The 19857-nt window shown below is 39.7% G+C and overlaps 1 protein-coding gene across 1 annotated transcript in view; it reads right to left on the bottom strand.

Annotated features, from left to right (window-relative positions):
• atp2b3b (ATPase plasma membrane Ca2+ transporting 3b) overlaps nucleotides 1–19857 on the bottom strand; it is a 49325-nt gene that overhangs the window by 16838 nt on the left and 12630 nt on the right. Inside the window, 17 exon segments of the mRNA XM_063891978.1 lie at nucleotides 84–275; nucleotides 1143–1249; nucleotides 1341–1428; nucleotides 2574–2753; nucleotides 2902–3060; nucleotides 4380–4455; nucleotides 4628–4734; nucleotides 6456–6590; nucleotides 6778–6887; nucleotides 9400–9532; nucleotides 11094–11236; nucleotides 11344–11415; nucleotides 12196–12360; nucleotides 12469–12510; nucleotides 15194–15319; nucleotides 17609–17734; nucleotides 19057–19314. Coding sequence (XP_063748048.1) covers nucleotides 84–275; nucleotides 1143–1249; nucleotides 1341–1428; nucleotides 2574–2753; nucleotides 2902–3060; nucleotides 4380–4455; nucleotides 4628–4734; nucleotides 6456–6590; nucleotides 6778–6887; nucleotides 9400–9532; nucleotides 11094–11236; nucleotides 11344–11415; nucleotides 12196–12360; nucleotides 12469–12510; nucleotides 15194–15319; nucleotides 17609–17734; nucleotides 19057–19314 — 2219 coding nt within the window.

The following is a 19857-nucleotide window of genomic DNA, read 5'->3' as shown; positions in this document are numbered from 1 at the left end:
AGTGATGTTAACAGAAGTGACACCCGTGGGTCTGAGTAGGAATGCACGTGTCAGCATGTATGTTTATTAATAAATCTGTCCACCTGAGTGATGCAGGCCCCGGTGAAGGCCACGATGACAGCCACTACGTTGACTGTGAGCTGGAACTGCAGGAACTTGGAGATGCTATCGTAGACATTTCGGCCCCACATCACCGCCTTAACAATGCTGCTGAAGTTGTCATCAGTCAGGATGATGTCAGACGCTTCTTTAGCCACATCCGTCCCCGCAATACCCTGACACATAATGAGACAGTGAGGAGGAGACGGACACTCTTCACATGATTCATACAAACAATCAAAGGAGGTTGGAGTGCTACTGTGTGAATATCTTGTTGCCCCGACTCCAAGTGCAAGTGAGAAAGGTCTGTGACCAAACCACGATGAAACCACACTATTAAAACATGTTTTATTCCAAATAAAATACAATAAATATTAGGTGTGCATTTAATATGTATGTATCTATAGGGTGCAGGATACAGATCTTATCATATATACTTGAATATGTTAGTTGCCTTAAGTTATTACAAGCATAGTTAGGTTGATTTAAAGTGTTTAAGTATTAATCCCCCATCTGTTGTATAAACTACAACAGATGGGGGTCAACACACCCCCGTTTGGAGACACAGACAGGAGTACCAGTAGAAGGGTAAGTAATGTACTGCTGTGGAGGAGGCAGCTGCAAAACAGATTTTAGACCCCAATAAAAATCAGTTTGGCTTGGCTGTTTCATTTATTTCTTCTGTTTGCCGGAACAAGCTGTCTGACAGCAAGGTACATCGATGAAAATGAAGTAAACCTTAACTGAAGCCATTTATTAAGGTGGCTAAAATATATTTTGCTGAGTACCCTAACCACAGCAGTAAATAACTTAGCAGTTTCACCAAAATGGTGGTGTAAACCATTGTCTATTGTAGTAACACACCAACTATGGAGAATAAAGTAAAACAACCTTGCTTCATAAGTCAAATGTGTGATAAGTGTTTTAGGTTAGCAGAGTTTGTTCTCCAAAATGCATTATTATAATTGTGTGATTGCTTTATTGTAGATACAGAATGTTTGAACACTAAATAAACATTATTGGTGAATAATCTTTCAGGTTACCATGGCAAAGCCAACATCAGCCTTCTTCAGAGCTGGTCCGTCATTGGTTCCATCTCCTGTTACTGCGACGACCTGCCTCTGCTCTAACACCGTGCTGTCGATGATTCCTGGACACAAAAAAGGGGGTAAGATGGGCTACAAATGTGAGTGAATGAATGTGGGCGTGCATCTGTTGAGGTTTATAAACCTGACACTCACCTTTGACCAGTGTGTGTTTGTCTGTTGGGGAGGATCGAGCCAACACACGGAGTTTGGGCCAGATTTTGTCAATGCGTTCCTGTTCGATCTGTCAAATGGAGAGAAAGATTGTGTGATAATTAATGACATCATAAAGAACCTATTAGCTGTTCTCTTCTTCCAATAGATGTCACTATTGGATCTTGGATGGAGAATAAAGCAGCAGGTATTGGTTCTAACTGGTGCACTGCCGGTAGGGAATGTGCTGCTGCTTTTTAGGTATCACATGAGTGCATCTACACATTTCCAATAGCAATTGAACATAGGCTTCATGAGTGTTGAAGTTGCCCTCAAAATGTTATGGTCAAAAGTCAAACTCCATTAAATGAGTATCCCTTTAAAACAAAGTCAAAGTCCAGAATGAATGAGGATTTTAGACAGTTGGAAAGATTTGGTGCATTACCGCTGGACAACCAACTGGACTGGAGTGTTGAGGAGCAGATTGGCAGAAAAGATAAGAAGAAGAAGAGGAAATGATTCTAGCAGAGTGATATTTAAGCCAAAGTCTCATTGTTTTCCACCACTACATAAGCAGGAAACCAAGGGAAGGAGATTTCAAATCACCTACATGTTCTCTGGGTAGAAAATCCTTAAAGTGGCAGCGCTGATTTCATAGTGTGCCTAAAGCCAATAAAATGTATGTTTTAAATATGAAAGATATGTACACTTGTTGTTTTTACAGGAATATGCAATTTGTTGACATGTGTGACAGATCCTGCATGTTCTGTGAATATGTGTATTTCACAGAGGAGAGAGTCCAACAGATGTGTGTTATTGTAGCACAGACTTTGTGTTCATTTAATGTGTAGCCACTGATAGAGTCAGTGTCGCGGGCATTGTTGATGAGGCCGACTGCAGCCGGGAAGAACAGCATACAAATCAATTAAAGATAAAAATAATAAGCAGATTAATCAACAATGATAAAAAGGAGAGTTGCAGCAATAACAATTCATCTCATAAACTAAAGCATAATGTGAAGAAAACAAGAAAATAAGAAAAGGTAGTTGGTTTAGTTTCAAAAAAGTTAAATAAATCAGCATTCCCAGTATGCACAAAATGACTCTGACTGAGACTAAAGGCTAGTTATGTCAGAGGGGTGAACTGTGCTCCTCCCACCACAGAGAACAGAGACAGCATACTGCATGTGAACACCAAAAGAACCATTGTATGTACGTTTACTCAACAACAGCTCACCTCTCCTTTCTCGTTCCTGATTCGTCGGTTGAAGTCTTTGCCCTCTATACAGATGAAGTCGTCCCCGGGGTGGATGATGCCACATTTAGCAGCAATGGCCCTCGCTGTGTTAATGTTATCTCCAGTCACCATCCGCACAGTGATGCCTGCGCGCTGACACTTACGAATGGCATCGGGTACCTGAGAGGCATATTTTGTTTGCACGAAAACACAGTGTAAAAAATAGTTACAATTAAAACTGAAATAAAATAGATCCAGGCTTATTAATATTCACACAGTATGGATTGCTCAAAGACACAGTTCTAGTCACAGACTGCACAGTTCCTACCTCAGGCCGCACAGGGTCCTCTATCCCCACCACAGAGATGCAGGTCAACTCCGTCACTATTTCAGCTTCGTTTTCCCAGTCTGGCTCCGGATTACCCGGCAGGTCACGGTATGCTATGCAGATGGTTCTCAACCCCTCACAGGCCATAGGCTCGATCACCTGTTATTCAGCCAGGGAGGAGGTCATCAAAATTTCATTCCACATCAAACCACAGACTGCCTAACTTACATTCCCATAATCTGATGCATAAAAACGGGATTGAACACAGGGGGAAGTTTGTGTCAGATGACCTTTTGTGTTATTCTGTGAGAATGTTCTGTGACAGGGCTGTGGGGAAAAGCCCCTGGCCGGCTGCAGCCAGCAGAGGGAAGCATGATGTAGAGAGGAGGTGACACAAAGCTGCTACAGTGCAAACTGAACCACTGAGCTGGAATAAAGTTGTACAAAACTGTTAATCCTGAACCATTTATGTCAGTCAGCCTGTCAGTCAGTGTAACCTTCCATCCTTGTGCAGCCTGCATAGGCTAATCTGCTATATGAAGAATGAAAAAATGTCTTTTGGTGCTAAATATTTTACTTACATGCAATTAGACTGATCTAGCTAAGTAGTGTGTGTTTATCAGTCATTTGATCTCTTTCTGTGCATTTAAAAGGGAATGTTACGGTTAATAAATATCTGGTTAATTATTCTTATTCATGTCAAAAATGTGACTCTCAGATATGTATGCTAAATATGAAACTCTTAGCTTAGTTTAGGAAACAGCTGGCCTGGATCTGTTAAAGTTCAAAAATACAAAGGCTAACTCATTTAAACTGGCAATAACAGGGCTTTTAAATAAAATGTAAAAGGGTCGGTTATAGTGATGAGTTTTGGTTAGTTCTCACCACACTCAGGGTCTGTTTTCTGACACAGTGGACAGGTGTTTACAGAAAGAAGCTTTACGCTCAGTAGCAAACAGACTTATTGGAATGTAGTGAACATCACAGAGTATTAAGAAGCTAAAGAGGCAGATATTTCCTTAAGGAGTTGGTGGAGACCAAAAGCAGAGCTAAAAGAGATCAAATATTGAACTTAAATTCATCAGGATACAAACCCCAAGACTCCTAATGAATGACCATGCTGCTCTGTTCCTGCTGGATCTTCAATCAGCAGCTGAAACATTAGCCTCAAAAGGTCATTGACCAAAACACTTTGTTTTTACATTCCTGTTTTTTGCACAGATAAAACCAGCTTTTAGTTTAAACTTAACATTGTCTGGCTTTTTCATATTTAGTGCTTTTGAGGAATCTTTGCCTGCATTAGACAGTGAGAGTTGACAGGGGGAGAGAGAGTGGTGGATGACATGTAACAAAGGGGCCTGACTGGGGACACTGTAATGACACCATCAGCATCTTAAGCCCTATTTCACCAGGTTGAAATTAAAGATATTTCTAAGATACTATTAAGCACATTGGAGTGTTAATTCATCAAGTCTCACCTGTTTCACCATCTCATCTCTGTCACGTGGGCGGAAAGTGCGTGCTTCTCCAGCGGCGTCCAGGATGTAGGAACATCTAGAGGACAGAGCGACTCATGAGCAAAGCATCTTTGCTGCTTACTTTCAAACCTTTTAACCCTGTCCCTATAAACAATTCTCCCTCTATTTCATTACGCAATCTACAAATCAGTGTTCAACAATCACATTTTCACTCCACACCTCCTCCCCCATTCTCCTCCCACACTCACTTCTTCAGCATGATCTCAGACGCTCCTTTGCTATAGAGGCGGAAGGATCCGTCAGGCAGCTTGATCACTGTACACATGGATTTACGGACTGAGTTGAATGTGTACACCTGAGAGGGAGACAGAGGGACAGGTAAGATCCAGATTAGTCAGAGTAGAGACGGACAAAACATGTATTATGTGTGTACTGTGATCTGCAAGCACAGGTAGCACACACATGTTTGTCGCTGCATTGGTTAGATCCAATGTAAGTTTAGCAAAGACTTTTTTGGTACCAATGATCATTATTTTCTCCTCCAAGTCAGTCATGTTTCAGCTCATTTTGTCCGTCAGCAGGTTTGCGGAAGAATTACTGACCTGAAAACTTGGCGTAAGGGTGAAGCAAGGGCCAAGAAAGTACCCAAAACCTTTTGTATACAAGCGGATTCCCAAATTATGTTTTAGTTCTATTGAAACACAATCTGGCATTTGTGCTGCATTCATATCAAAAGTTTGTTCCCCACCAGAGAAAACCACATGAAGAATCCCTCATGTGAGAACAGAAACAGATATCAAGCTGCTGTTAAAATGCTCCGAGTAATACATTACAACACATCTCCTCTGTAGTGACCCTGTGTTTGCACGTCCTAAAGAACGACCATGAGGACTATCCAAGTCCCTGAGAAAGCACCATAGTCCTTGATGGAGATGTGTGATGTCACTGTGCTACTGTTTGGTATTGTATTGGTTATGGAGCATGCACACTGGGGACAGTCAAGATGTTTTTTCTCTACAATCGTAGTTTTATACATGGCTGTTTTTTCTGAAAGAATGCATTTTAGCCACGCTCGCAGGCAGGGTCAGTGGTTCCACCAGCACTTGTCCAGTGAAATATTTCAACTTGTCAAAAAAGGGATTGCTCTCTGCACTCAGCACAGAGGCTCTGGCATGGCTGTAGAGAAGTTCTGTTGTAATGTTAGGGCATGTTACGCTCTATTCCCTTTTCTTTTCACTCTGGATGTTTCTTTGGGAGGGTACATAGAGCATTTGAGAGCAGGATACCAGTGCAATGCTAAGCTGCTACCCTCTGTATTCTTTTGCTGAAAGGTTCCCTGCATGGGTGGTACCAGAGCATCATAACAATTACGCAGAGTGAGACGCACTTCATAATCAAAAGTGAATCAAACTGAAAAGAGCCAAACAATGTTTAGTCATTCAAACCACGGTATCCTCAGAGGGAAGTATTCAGATCCTTTACTTAGGTAAAAGTACTAATACCTTCCCAACATAGTCCATTAAAGTAAAAATAACTAGATAGAGTGTGGTTCTTAACAAACAGTATTTAAGTATGATCAGGAAAATTAAGTTAAAGTATTAGAAGTAACAGTACTCATTGTAGTAAAAAATCTAAAATATTTTCAAGTCAAAGCAGCACATTTTCATATTTGAGAAATTGGAGCTGTGAAATTAAATGTACAAACAATTTGCTCAATGAATTTTCTGTAAACTATCTGTGGACTTGAATATATTGTTGGATTACTTTAACCGACATATATTATTTTTTATTTGTCTGTGTGTGTAAAGATCTGAATCTATGCACTGAAGCTGTAAAATAAATGCAGAGAAATAAAAGTACAATATTTCCCTTTAAATGGTAGTGGAGTAGAAAGGAAATACCAAGCACTTCAAATTTGAATGTACTTTCCACCACTGGGTCTCCATTGCCTTTAGTTTATTTAATCAGCAACTTTTGGACATATGCGGATGTATGGATTACAGGATGTAAATCAAATATCAGTTTATAACACCTTCACCAAAGCTACTGGATGTGGATGTGTTTGTGGTTGCCCACCTTGTACAGCCTCTCCTCAGGGATCTGCTCTCTGACAGGGGCGTAGTCCTGCTGTAGGTCCAGAACAAATCCCAGCAGGCCACACTCTGTCTTGTTGCCCACTTGCTTAGCCAGACCCCCCTCCACATCAGGCGGCTGATCCAGGGTAAGATTGAAGCGAGTTGAGGTGGTAGTTAGGGCGGAGAGAAGGTCAGGAAAGGAGATGTAGGAGGCAAGAGGAAGCAGAAAAGGATGACATTAAAATAAAGCAAGGAACCGGAGCAAGGTCTCCTGAGGAGAAGAACAAAGCCAGATCGTGTGTGTCTGTGTGTGCATGACTCACTAGGATCTTGGAGGTGTAGGCGCTGTTGATAGCGATAGCATTGACTAACAGATCCAGTGTCCGGGGGCTGATCTGTCCAGGGTCCGGGACTTGGCGGTGGTGCACATCACCTGGGCAACAACAATCTTGCTTTAATACACATCGAGTTTAATCTGCACAGTCAGCCTACAGGAATCCCCTCCGCTGCCTGCTCCTCCATCATAAATCAGATCATCTGAAGAGCCGGTGATATTGATGAGATTAGTATACATCCCATCTGTGACATGAAAATGGAAATAGCTAGCTCTTCTACTAAATTCACCGCTTTTCTACTATTGGAAATAAGTTTAGATCTATGCTTTCAGTGTTGGGTTCTCGGGACACAGGGTGCTATGTAAAGTATTTTACTGACAGAAATGTAAACAAGTATTTTACCTATTTTGAGTCTAATTTCATTTATCACATTAAATTCAGTTTAACCGTCATGGGGGTAGTACTGAGACGGTGAAAACAGTTGCAAAAGATCTTCGATAACTCTGTGTACGGGTGGTGGTGGCAAAGTCCATAGGGATATGGCCCGGGAACTGGAAGGTCACCAGTTCAAGTCCCCGAAAGACCAAGTGCTACCGTGGTGCCCCTGAGCAAGGCACCGTTCCCCAAACTGCTCCCCGGGCGCCGTACATGTGGCAACCCACTAACACTAGGATAGGTCAAATGCAGAATGTAAAATTTCCCCTCTGTGGGACGATTAAGGGGCTCCTTCTTCTGAATAATCCTGGTGATGTCATAGAGGCCGTCTCAGTTTATATAGGGTGACTCCAGATTAATATCTGATATACCAAGAAATTTGCATTTGAAACTAGGGCATTGTGTTTGAAAGGGAAGAGAAGAAGAAGAAGAAGAAGAAGAAGAAGGCATACTTTTATTAATCCCTTACAGGGAAATTGCTTGTGTGTGTTTTTACTGACGACAAAAAGGTACTTAAAGTTTGGATATACCTTTATATTCTTTATTGATTTTGATCATAAAGTAAGACTTCACCCTCATTGATAAATTATCTAATAAAAGCTAAATTAAACACAATAGTAATTTATTAACGATATCAATGCTAATTTAGAATAACGTATGATCATTGCTTTGTGTAATATGATACAATTTATAAAAAGTTAACAAAGTTTTACGCATATATATTTTATCTATCTATGATTTTTTTTGTGGATGATTCACAAATAGTTGGTAATCATTAACCAAAACGTTATATAGTATATAAAGTGCTAGAATGTAAATACAAGCATTTTTAATAATTATTCAAAAGAAGTAACTATCAATACATTGATTTATAACAGGAGAATAATCATCAACAATTATGTATCAGTTTACCATGTAATATTGATGGTGTTACCAACCATTCTTTTAAAAATATGTTTCATATAATATGTCTCCAAATGTTGGTAACGTGAATGCTAAATATTTGGAACCCCCTTTAATTTATCAAGAAATGGAAGATAAATTGAGAGGAAGAACTCAGCAGATTACTGCGGGATGGAGAGGGGTAGTTGAGCAAGGACTGCACTAACTCAGAATAGCATCCTCAACCATTTCCAATGATAAAAAAAGAGGTATTATTACATCTGCTTAACTATATTCATTTATATTGTAATATTACTGAGTGTTCTGGCACAGGCTTAAGTAAGTATTTAAATACATGAAGTCATTTCCCCTGTACGAACAAAAGACATCACAAGAAAGAGACTCGCCCACTGCTGCAGTCTGTCAGTTATATACCAGAAAGGATGTGTCAGACGCTGGATTCAAACCGAAGCAGGGGTTTCCAGTTTATTCAGAGCAAGGCACCCATTAGAACCCATTTTGTTTTTTAATCACACTTTAATAAAATGTATCATGTCAACAGATTACACAGAAATGTATTAGGTTATGTATTAGGTTAGTTGAAGTTAAGTTAGTTAGTTAGTTTTTATACATAATATTACTTTCAATTAACCTAATACAATTATGTCCAATCTGTTGACACGATACATTTAATTAAAGTCAACGTTTGAATTTAATTTCAATCAATCAATCAATCAATTTTATTAAAAATGTATAAAAGATTTTAAAAAATAAGCCAAAAGCATGTTATGTTAGCATAACATGTGAAAACCTATTTATTTAGAGGACAAAAACAAGACTGTATTTTGTAAAATTAAAGCCATATCTCAAAGCACCCCTTCCCATTCTTAGAACAAATAAGGGTGCAGCGATGCGTTAGGAAGCAGTGACTCATCAGCAGTGTTGGGTGTAACGTGTTACAAGAGTACAGTAATTACAGTTAGAGTAACGCATTACAGTTCAGAGACAGTAATAATGTAATGTAACTTATTACTTTAAAAAGACAGTAATAAGTAATATGTACTGTATTACATTTTGGAAGTAACTTACCCAACACTGCTAATCAGAGTTGGGCAAGTTACTTCTAAATCAACTAGGCAAGTTATTTTTTATAACAAATAAATCTAAGCTTCATATCTTCATTTCATTTATCGTGACAGGCGGCACAGATTATCAACCAAAAAATGTTGGTGAAATATAGTACTAATTATATTATTTAGAGGATATCCTTCTGAATTGTTGCGTGCCACTCACCTATGTGGGTCTGCACCACCGTCATGCGGTTGGTGGTGAGGGTGCCCGTCTTGTCAGAGCAGATGGCTGTGGCGTTACCCATGGTCTCACATGCATCCAAGTGACGCACAAGGTTGTTGTCCTTCATCATTTTCTACACATGAGGGGGGGGGATACAGAGCCGGGGGAGGGGGAGATGATGGATAGAGGCAGAAAGGGCAGGGTAAATTAACTGTGAAAAATTCAAGGGCAGATACCATACTTTTTATTTCAAGATATCTTTATGTTTTCTATAGTCTGTGCAAAGACTGATATTGACCAGCTGTGTGTAAAACATACTTTTGGATTACTGCTTCCACTTTGCCGCAGAACAATTAAATATATAAGGTACTGAGGCATGGACTCTAACACTAACTCACAGTATTTAAATGACATTAGTTGTAAATTCTGACAGAGGATCTGAATAGAATTTGCTTAGAAATTCATTCAGTAAATAGTTCACTTCTAATAGTATGACATTGACGTGCTGAATGTACACTAAAATAAATGCTACTGAACAGACGAAAACCTAAGTAGAGTTTACGGTTCTTAAAGTGGCAATAGATTTTTCTTATCAAGTAAATGTTGATGGCACAATGTGATGGCTGTAGGATAATGACGCTATTGGCACCACGTTGGTTTCCTGTAAGCCTTGCTTTATTTGCAATTCTGTCTGCCACCGGGTCGTGTTGTCCCTTTCAAATTAAAGCCCTAGACGTAAACACTGCATCACTTCAGACTATGGTTTCAAAACACTGTACTATATAGAAGTACAGAAGTATTATCAGCAAGTGTTCTTTAAGTATCAAAAGTGAAAGTATTCAGTATGCAGAATGGCCCTTTTCACAGTATTATAGTGTTATGATGTTATTATTACGTTTCTATCATCAACAAATATGTCCTAACATTTTAATGTGTGTCAAAGATGAGCAAATTAAAGTTACTTTTTTAAATACTCTGTAGATTAGAAGAACAGTACTGCATTATATCGTATAAGCATGTCATATGTTTTTATACGTACAAGAGCAGCAAGTAACCATGGGTGTTACGTTAATGTAAAGAAAAAGAGCAATATATCTCCCTCTGAAATGTAGTGGTAGGACCATATGCAGCATAAATGAAAATACTCATGGAAAGCACAAGTTTGACCAAAGAGCACGTAAATACTTGTCATTCTAGTGTGTTATATCCACCACTGCATAAATGAGATCTTGATGAGCAGTTCTGCAGCTGTGTGGCCGCCATCAGTCATTTAATATCTACCAAGCAAAGAGCCCCTTTTGACATTAAAGGCAAGAAGCCAAACAGGTGGAGTGAAGTAAATCAGTTGGGGTTCTTTTGCTTTTTTAAGCAGGTATTCTAGATTTGGACAGTGCAGATAACAAAGCATATGCCGCCACACATCACTACTCGACAGGCTTTCGAAATCAGAATTGGCATATTGAAACATCTTGGGTCGGATAAACAGCCTCCTCATTTTGTTTGAAATATAACTCCAGCTCCTTCTCTGTTGGAAAATCCTTTGTGTATGAGAAAGATCAGCTTAAAGTCTGTTGTTATCATTATTTAAGTAAAATATAAACTCTGTCAATAGAGTGCATGTGCAATGGTTCATTTAATGAATCTGAAGATAACACGCACATTTTATTTTCCCCATGAACCAGTTGTGTGTGTACCTTGACAGAGTAAGCCAGAGAGATGGTCACAGCCAGAGGTAAGCCTTCTGGAACAGCCACCACCAGCACAGTGACACCGATGATGAAGAACTTGACGAAGTACTGGACGTACAGCGGAGTACACTCTGCCAACCATGATTGACCTGCAACACACACCATAAATAAATATTGTGGCAAAACAACAACTTAAATCATACTCAGCACAGTGGAAGACATTCTGAGGTTTTGTGGGAAGTTGTTACACACAGACCTTCAACAACAAATGTGTTGATGACGAAGTACAGCACCAGGATGATGACAGTAATGGCCGACATCACCAAACCTGTGGGGAGATTCAAAGCCGTGTTTAACAAAGATCACATTCCATCACAGCACTTGAGAATATCATCTTTTACACACCTTTTATAAAATATCATTCTAAGCATGAATCTGAACAGCTGCCACAACAAAGGGAGACACATTTCAGAGTAATATAAAGATGTAACTAATAAATATTATCATGAAACTTCTCCAGCTGACAGCTCACATTAAGACATTTAGTTCTGCATTAAAATGTTTTTGTTGTTTGTATGTTTAAATATGTGATTGAAGTATTTTCTCATTAAATATGTGCATATATACATGTTCAGAACAGAAACTGTACATTGGACAAAGCTAGGTTTCAAATTTGTGGACATATTAGAGTCAAATAATATGAATGATTCTGTGTTTTATCTATATCAGTTTAAGTCCAAAAAATACTGTGAACTGCTAAATATCTTTTAGGTAATTAAGGATTTTCCATGGTTTTTAGAATAAACTGTGATCTAAATCAGGCTAGACCTTCAGAATATAATGTGGATAGGAATGAATCATGGAAATTTGGTGTACATAGAAGTTAAGGTTTAGAGAGGAAAACCGGAGTGTGAAAACCCCCCAAATCATGATAGGGCCTCTTTAAGTAATTAACCAGTTCAAGAAATACAACGTTTTTTTTGCCCCGTCATTGCACCAGGAGCTCTGCGGGACAGACAGCCACAGAATGGACTCTGTGTGTTCACAGAGTAGACAGCTCCCTGACGCCGGCTGAAGACTGATGAGTTCAGGTGTGACGGGTCTTTACCTGCTTTGCCAATTTGAACAGCGAGTTTGGTGAGCTTGCCCTGCAACACACTCTTCTCCTTCTTTGGAACGCTGGTCTTCTTCTTCTCTCTCTCCTCCACCTCCCCTCCCTCTGCACTTTTCAGGGGTTGCATCTCCATGGCAACACCCCCATCCTGCTTCTTGGCTGAAACACACAGGAAAATACATTTACACACTCTTTTCATCTGTTCCTGCAGAGGAAATTAGGTCATCCCACATTTAAATTCAGCTTTACCCGAGCCTACACTTTTACCTTTGTTCTGATTGTTCTCCACAGCTCCATCGGGTTGTTTTCCTGGGAGAAAGGGAGGTTGATTTAGAGAAAGGTACATATAAAGGGAATGGAAAGACAAACGCATGAAAGAGAAGTGTTCACATGTAAGAAGTCACCAACAGTTCATATTTCTGACAGACGCACTTTTGGAAAACCACAAAGAAACAATACTAAAGGGAAGAGCAATAAAGGCACGCACATCTTCATACACTGGGTCAAGAGACTGAGAGACATGATCATATGTATAAGTACATCATAGGTCACTCTCACTGCACTGTGTGCTGGGGTCCATTCATTGGCTGGGGGAGGAGTGGGGCAGGCAGACAACTTTATGCTCACATACCATTGGTGACTGTGCTGATAGAGGCATCTGTGGAGATGAGCAACTGAGTACTGTCCTCTGTTAGGGGAGTGTGTGAGGAAGGAAGGTTTTGAGAGGATTTGGCAAAAAAGGGAGAACAAAAGAGAAGCAAAGAGGGAAGAATAAAATACTCCAGCAGTGGTTGTGTTTGCATAGTAGAATGTTTGACTAAATAGCATGGAAAAGTGATTTGAATATAACCTCAATTACAAATGCAAGACAATTGAAAAAGAACGGTGTGTATCCCCATAGCAAAGCCACATTGCATGAGGAATAACAAACAAGTTATGGCATTGGTGGAAGTCGTATGAATAATGTATTTTCTCCAGTAAATGACTGTCTGAATGATCCTGCCCACAGAGGCTGCAGCACTGAGTGCAATGCCACTCACACTGTGATAAAACAAGAGTATTCTTCTCATAAAATAAGCATCATCAGCTGATTTGTTGATGGTCATATTTACATTATAGCAGAGGTGGAATAAGTACTCAGATCTAATATATAAGACAAACTAGAAATACTACAGTGTAGGAATAGAAGTTAAAGTCCAGCAATCAGAAAGTACTCTCATCTAAATGTACTTAAAGTAGCGACAGTAAAAGTAGTCATTGTTTGATTGGTCCATTTCAGAATAATATCTCTGATATGTTTTATAATTATTGATCATTAAAGTGTTCTCAGAGCTGGTAAAGGTGCAGCTAGTTTGAATGGCTTTGTATACTGCAGGGTAGCTGCTGAGTTTACTGCAGGTGAACTAAAGTCTGATTTAAGGGCTGATTATATTTACCATCATTAATCCAAATCGGATTATGTCGGATTATAATCCAAAGTTACTAAAGGGATTAAATACATGTGGAGTAAAAGTACACCATTAACCTCTGAACTGTAGTGGAGTAGAAGTACAAAGTAGCATAAACTGGAAATACTCACATAAAGTACAAGTATCTAAAAATTGTACTTAACTACAGTACTTAAGTAAATGTACTTAGTTACTTTATACCTCTGCTAACATACCTATCATTTCACTGTTTCTGCTACCATAAAGTAAAGGTGTAGCCTGCCAAATAACACACAACTTGAATGTTATTTGTTTGGCTAAGTGAGAGAGTTAGTGTTATTAATGGTCAAAGAAAATAAAACAATGTTCAAGACAGTACTGGAGTAAATATACCTAGTTACTTTACATCAGTGCATTCCAGGATGCTCATGTGTTTTGTTCTTTTCAAACAAACGACACACATGCCCATGCATGGGTGAGAGCTGCAGTGGGGGAGGCATGGAGGAGTGCCTGGGTAATGATATTAACCTTAAGTGCTTCTGAAAGTATGCTTAGCGTCTGTTGTTGTCTGCAGCTCGCCTCTGACTGCACGGCTCCTCCAAAACAAATCCGAGCAGAGACTAATGCTCCGAGCACTGACCAACCAACACTCTCCCCTGAATCTCACCGGCTCCCCCACTCTCCCCCGCTCTCTCAATAATTGATTCAATCTGCAGCCTCTCTCTCTCAGATTAAGGGAGGGAAGGGGAAAACAGGGGAGAGCAAAGGGAAATATAGGAGAGTGAAAGAGGGCACAGCAGTGGGGTAAACAAGAGAGTGAGTGAGAGGCATAGATAGGCAGAGAGAGGGAGCATGGGGGGTGAAGAGGATGTGGTCTAAATTATCTATGAGGTTAAACTGCTGTTTTTGCTGTTGGAGCTCTTATCTGAAATCAGTTAGGCAGCCAACTCACTGTGTGCACACACACACACACACACACACACACACACACACACACACACACACACACACACACACACACACACACACACACACACACACACACACACACACACACACACACACACAGTCAGATAATGAGATAGAGGGCCCTTAGGCACAGACATGCGAAAGTTGTTTTGTTTCTCTCTTTTTTGTGATTTTAGGGTTAGTTGCTTTGCATTTATTTTAGTTCAGCCTTTGAGGTAGTTCTGTGTGATTTTGTGGTTGTTCTGTGTGTCTTACCAGGCACATGGGCCTGTGCCTGGTCATTCAGGAATCCATCTATGTGTGTGTGACGACATAACTCGAGAGAAGTTTGAGGTATTGGTCCATGGAGATGGTAGAAATTTTGGAGAGACGCCTTGACGTCTGCATTGAATATTTCTAAAACCAAATCATCAGTTGTTTTCTAATATTTCATTTGATATTTAGTCTGTTCATCTCCCTATATGAGTAAATAAACATTTTAAAGAGTGCACTGAATTCTTCAACAAAAACTTTTCTATTTCTAACCTCTTTTAAATACAGTCCGGAAAATGTTTTGTATTGATTTTGTGTCTCTCTGGTTCCTCTCCTTCACTTACCTTTCTTATCCTTCCCTTCCTCCTCCAGCTCTCCAGCCCCCAGCAGGGTGAAGATGATGCCTGTCTGCGAGTTGACTCCCACAGCTGTCACCAGCATCCTGCCTGAGCCCTCCATCACATGGGTACCTTAACGACCAAAAACAATGATGTTCATTGAGTAATGGTGCACCCCCCAGTGGTCACAGATACAGATTGCTGCCAGGCAGGTTTACCAGATATTTTTCACTGAAAACAGCTGGTTGCAGTAGCTTTAGGGCTGATAAGAGGAATGACAGAAAATCAAAACCAACACAGGAACCATTTTGCTCTGGTCGCTGAGCTGGTTGATAATTATCTGTTGTCTTTATCCCTTTCCACAAAAACATCTTCCCAAGTCGTTTTCAAACCAGATAAAGTACATAATCTCTCAAGAGTGTTCTAGGTATACCCCAGGACATCCTCCCAGATCTGCCCGGAAACATTTCCGAGAAAGGTTCCCAGGAGGCATCGTGATCACATGGCCCAATCACTGAAACTGATTATTTTCGATATAAAGAAGTAGCGGCTGTACTCAGAGCTCCCTCCTGATGCCTGAGTTCCTCACCCTATATCTTTCTACATTAATTGTCACATCTTACCAACTGGTCATTATTTATGTTCATGTAATAAAACTCACAGATTTTTCCCATCGTTCATCAATAATACAAACTTGGTTTTTGATTGTAATGGATATTTTTTCCATTTCATTTACAAGATCCTTCCATTGTGACTTAATTAAGTTATTACCTTTGAAACAATTCATTGTTATCTGTTTGATAATTGGTATTCTTATTACGAGAAATAAGTAGGAATCTTAAGTTTAATTCCCTTTGGTGTTTTCCCAGTAATAAGGTAATTGGGTTCTTGTTTATAAAAATTACACAAATGATATCCTCAATCTCATCCTAAACTCCACCCAAAGCTCATGACCATAGGTGAGGGTTGAAAGTTAGAGCAAATGGTTGATTAGAAAGTTTTGCCTTGTGGCTCAGCTTCCACTTCCTCACGACAGTCTGATGCAGCCCCCACATTACTGCTGACCAACGCCCCTGTCCATCACGCTCCATTGCACCCATATTCTTTTACAACATCCCGATACACTTGAGGACTCTCACATTGGACAGCAACTCAATGCAACCCACAAAATCCACTAAAGGTCACGGGTGTATGAAGCCAACAGAACCACATAATCTGCAATGTGAGGAGAAGCCGTTCTGAGATCTCCAAAGTGTGGTACTTTTGTGCCGACCATACAGAAGCCCTATCTAAGTCACTTTCCAGGGTAAGCTGAGCACTGTGAGAATCAGAGCACATCCTTCACTCACCCTTTTTGGTCTCAATGCCTTTATACACATTAATATGAACTCTTATGGAAATAAGATCTCTGTGTTGTTCTCTTCATCCTGTGATTACAGGAGTGTGTTTGTATCTGATTTCCCAGAGATCCTCAAAGTGTCGCCACAGAACCCCAGCTCATTAGACTGTAAATGGAAAGGCTTTCATCAGTGTGCCAAAGGCTTGATCACCGTTGACTCACCTCATTTAGTGATACATAGTGACATTCTCTCTGACTAACAGATTACAGATATGACAGATAATACATGGAGGTGTTAAAACTGTTGATGAATCCATTCCATGTACACAGACATTGGGCAAAATGTAACATAATAAGTTGAACCATTGTGACACAGCCCCAATAACAATTATACATTTAGTAGTTTTTATTTACCTGCTATTGTATTTGATGTAATTGCATTGCCAGGTGTTTATTTCATTCACCCCAAAAAAAGGATTAATTTTGGTCCACATGATGTTTAAAAGGCCATTATTATGCAAAATTCACTTTTTCATGTCTTTTTATATTTGTCCCCTCGTATTAAGAGATTCAGAAGGTATCAGGAAAAAAGAGGCATTCTCCCTCTGTCCTGATCCACCTATTTAAACAGTTTTCTTAAAGTTAGCCACTCAGATTTGGCCACTCTCTGATGTCACAATGTTTCTTTAGGTTGGGCAACCATTAGCCACTACCCAACCAAGGACCCACCCACCTTATCACCTGAATTTCCTCCTAGATCACTATTGTGTTTTTTTAAACCAATCATCTTTAAGATGGGTGTGGCCAGAAGTAGCTCAGACACAGAATCAGTACTTTGAGACAGGGCTGAAACAGAGGGGTTTATGGCATGCCACAATGATCTGTTTGGTGTTTCAGCCAATCACTTCAGAGATATGTTTTAGATATATCGGACCTTAAAGAATAATAAGTCTAGAGTTTTAGTGTCCACAAAAATGTGTCTTATAGACACATTTGTGTACATACATAAAAGAATGGATACCATTTGATTTCCTCCAAGTAGTCGGCCCACCAGATTGGAGTGCAAACATAAAAACACAAACCTGAGAGCAGCATGGGGTCCTTGTCCACTGACTTGCTTACGTGGTCAGACTCTCCTGTCAGAGAGCTCTCATCTATCTTCAGATCGTTGGCCTGGACCAACACACCATCAGCTGGCAGCAGGTCCCCTGAACACACACATGCACACATCAGAGTTGATTCAGCTTCCACTTTATTAACTTTATGGTTAGGGACATTTCATTAGAGATATTCATGTGCCAATATCGTGTGTGGACACTATACATACCACTACATGATACAGAGTTAAGCACTGAAGGCAGTGGTGGTTTCAGAAGCTTTGCTTGAGTAAAAGTACCAATACATTACTGTCAAAATACTTCATTACAAGTTAAAGCTGAAGTTAATCAGTCAACCAGTTATCAGCATAATGTACTTAAATTATAAAAAGTACAAGTAATCATTGTGCAGAAAAATGGCATCCATGTGTGAGCATAATTATATTTACTTATACGAAGTTTCTAGATAACATTGTTGGATGAAGTAGCATTTTACTGTCAACAAAGTTCTGATTGACTCAAATATTTAAATCATTTGTCTATGGTGTGACTCTAAAATTGAGTTCACTAGCTTAATTTTGCATTTTTTTTTAAATAGCTAAAGCTGTTAAATAAATGTAGTGGAGTAGAAGTATAAAGTAATATGAAAGGGAAATACCCAAGTAAACTACACATACCTCATAATTGTAATTAAGTACAGTACTTGAGTAGATGTACTTAGTTAATTCCCACCTCTGAGTACAGGTGTAGCAGAAGTAGTTCCTACATTGTAGTAAATAGGCTTTTCTGCAAAGTGAGATGAGAAGTTGATAACACTGTGATGTCATGAGTTATAGCTACGATTGGCCAGAAGGGGACTATGGGAAATGTTAATGTTTGGAACGAGTCTGCCTAGCTGCTAGCTTAGATGTTTCCATTCTTTAGGCTAAGCTAATGGCCTGCTGGCTATATCAACAGGTATGTATATTCTCACCACACTCCCAGCAGGAAAAGTGCATTTTAATAAGATGATACAGTAAAGATGCAACTTTGGTACATTCTGATATTGTTATATTTATTTTCAACTTTCTGAGCCAGATAAGACCAGACAGAAGCATTATGACTTCCTGTTTGAAAAACAAATGTCATTTATTTCGTACACATGCAGGGTAAAATGAGGAGGGGTTTAAAAAAAAACCTCATGTTTCATTTTTATCATTATTAGCAATGTGAATTTAATCATTTAACTCAAAGACATACCTATAAATAACAAAACCACAGAAACTGATAATGCTGTGGCGGTCTCTTAATTGTTTCTGCTGCTGTATATAATGAAAGGTGTACAATTGATCATTTATCATCATAAGTATAAAAGGTATCACTTAATTAATATTAAAACTATTTATATGATGCTGCTACCCTTTTGCAATAAGCGTTCTTGATGGTGTCCTTACCGTATTTGACTTGGGCCATGTCCCCCACCACCATGTCAGCCACCGGGATCTGTATGACATTTCCTTTACGCACAACGGCGAACCTCTGTTCTTGTTCGATCCGACTCTGTAGACCCCGGAACTGCTTCTCTTTGGACCAGTCATTAAACGCCGTCACAAGGACAACACACACGACAGACAGTAGGATGGCTGCGCCCTCGATCCAGCCGGTGTCCCCTTCACCTTCATCCTCTGAAGACCCCTGCACTACACCGCATGCTGGGGAGAGGGCGGCAGAGGAACCACGGTCAGATATTTTGTGAAATATACAGCCGTGATATATTTGTATTTCACCTGCTCAAAGTACCAGGTGGTTGGGATACACACTCTATATTTCACATCATTTGTATTCATCTCTGCCTCTTACTACAGCTTTTTTTAATATAATATAATTTACTTTAATTCAAAAGATTAATGAATACCTAGTTTATTGCTACATAACAGAATAAATGTGTTTGTGTGTGCTGCTGTTTTCTACGGTAATGTTAGGTTTCAGACAGAGCCACAGTATCCTGCTCACTGAGCCCACTCCCCCTCTATGAAGACCTCTCACTGTGGTAAACACCATGAGAGCTATTTGCCATCATTAAGCTTTTTGTTTCTTCAGCCTATGTCTATTGTAGAGGTTCCCAAACTTTCAAACCACTAACCAAAATGTTCCCAACCAAATTTCCCAAGTATCATTACCGACTGCAAGACACCAGTAATGTACTGTCCCTTTGCAAGAATAAAAGAGCGGCCCAGCTTTAACCAGGCTTGTTG

This window comes from Eleginops maclovinus, chromosome 1 (assembly GCF_036324505.1).
Source record: "Eleginops maclovinus isolate JMC-PN-2008 ecotype Puerto Natales chromosome 1, JC_Emac_rtc_rv5, whole genome shotgun sequence".
Taxonomy (NCBI): domain Eukaryota; kingdom Metazoa; phylum Chordata; class Actinopteri; order Perciformes; family Eleginopidae; genus Eleginops; species Eleginops maclovinus.
The sequence above is the reverse complement of the archived record's forward strand: the minus strand, read 5'-3'. Positions and strand labels throughout refer to the sequence as shown.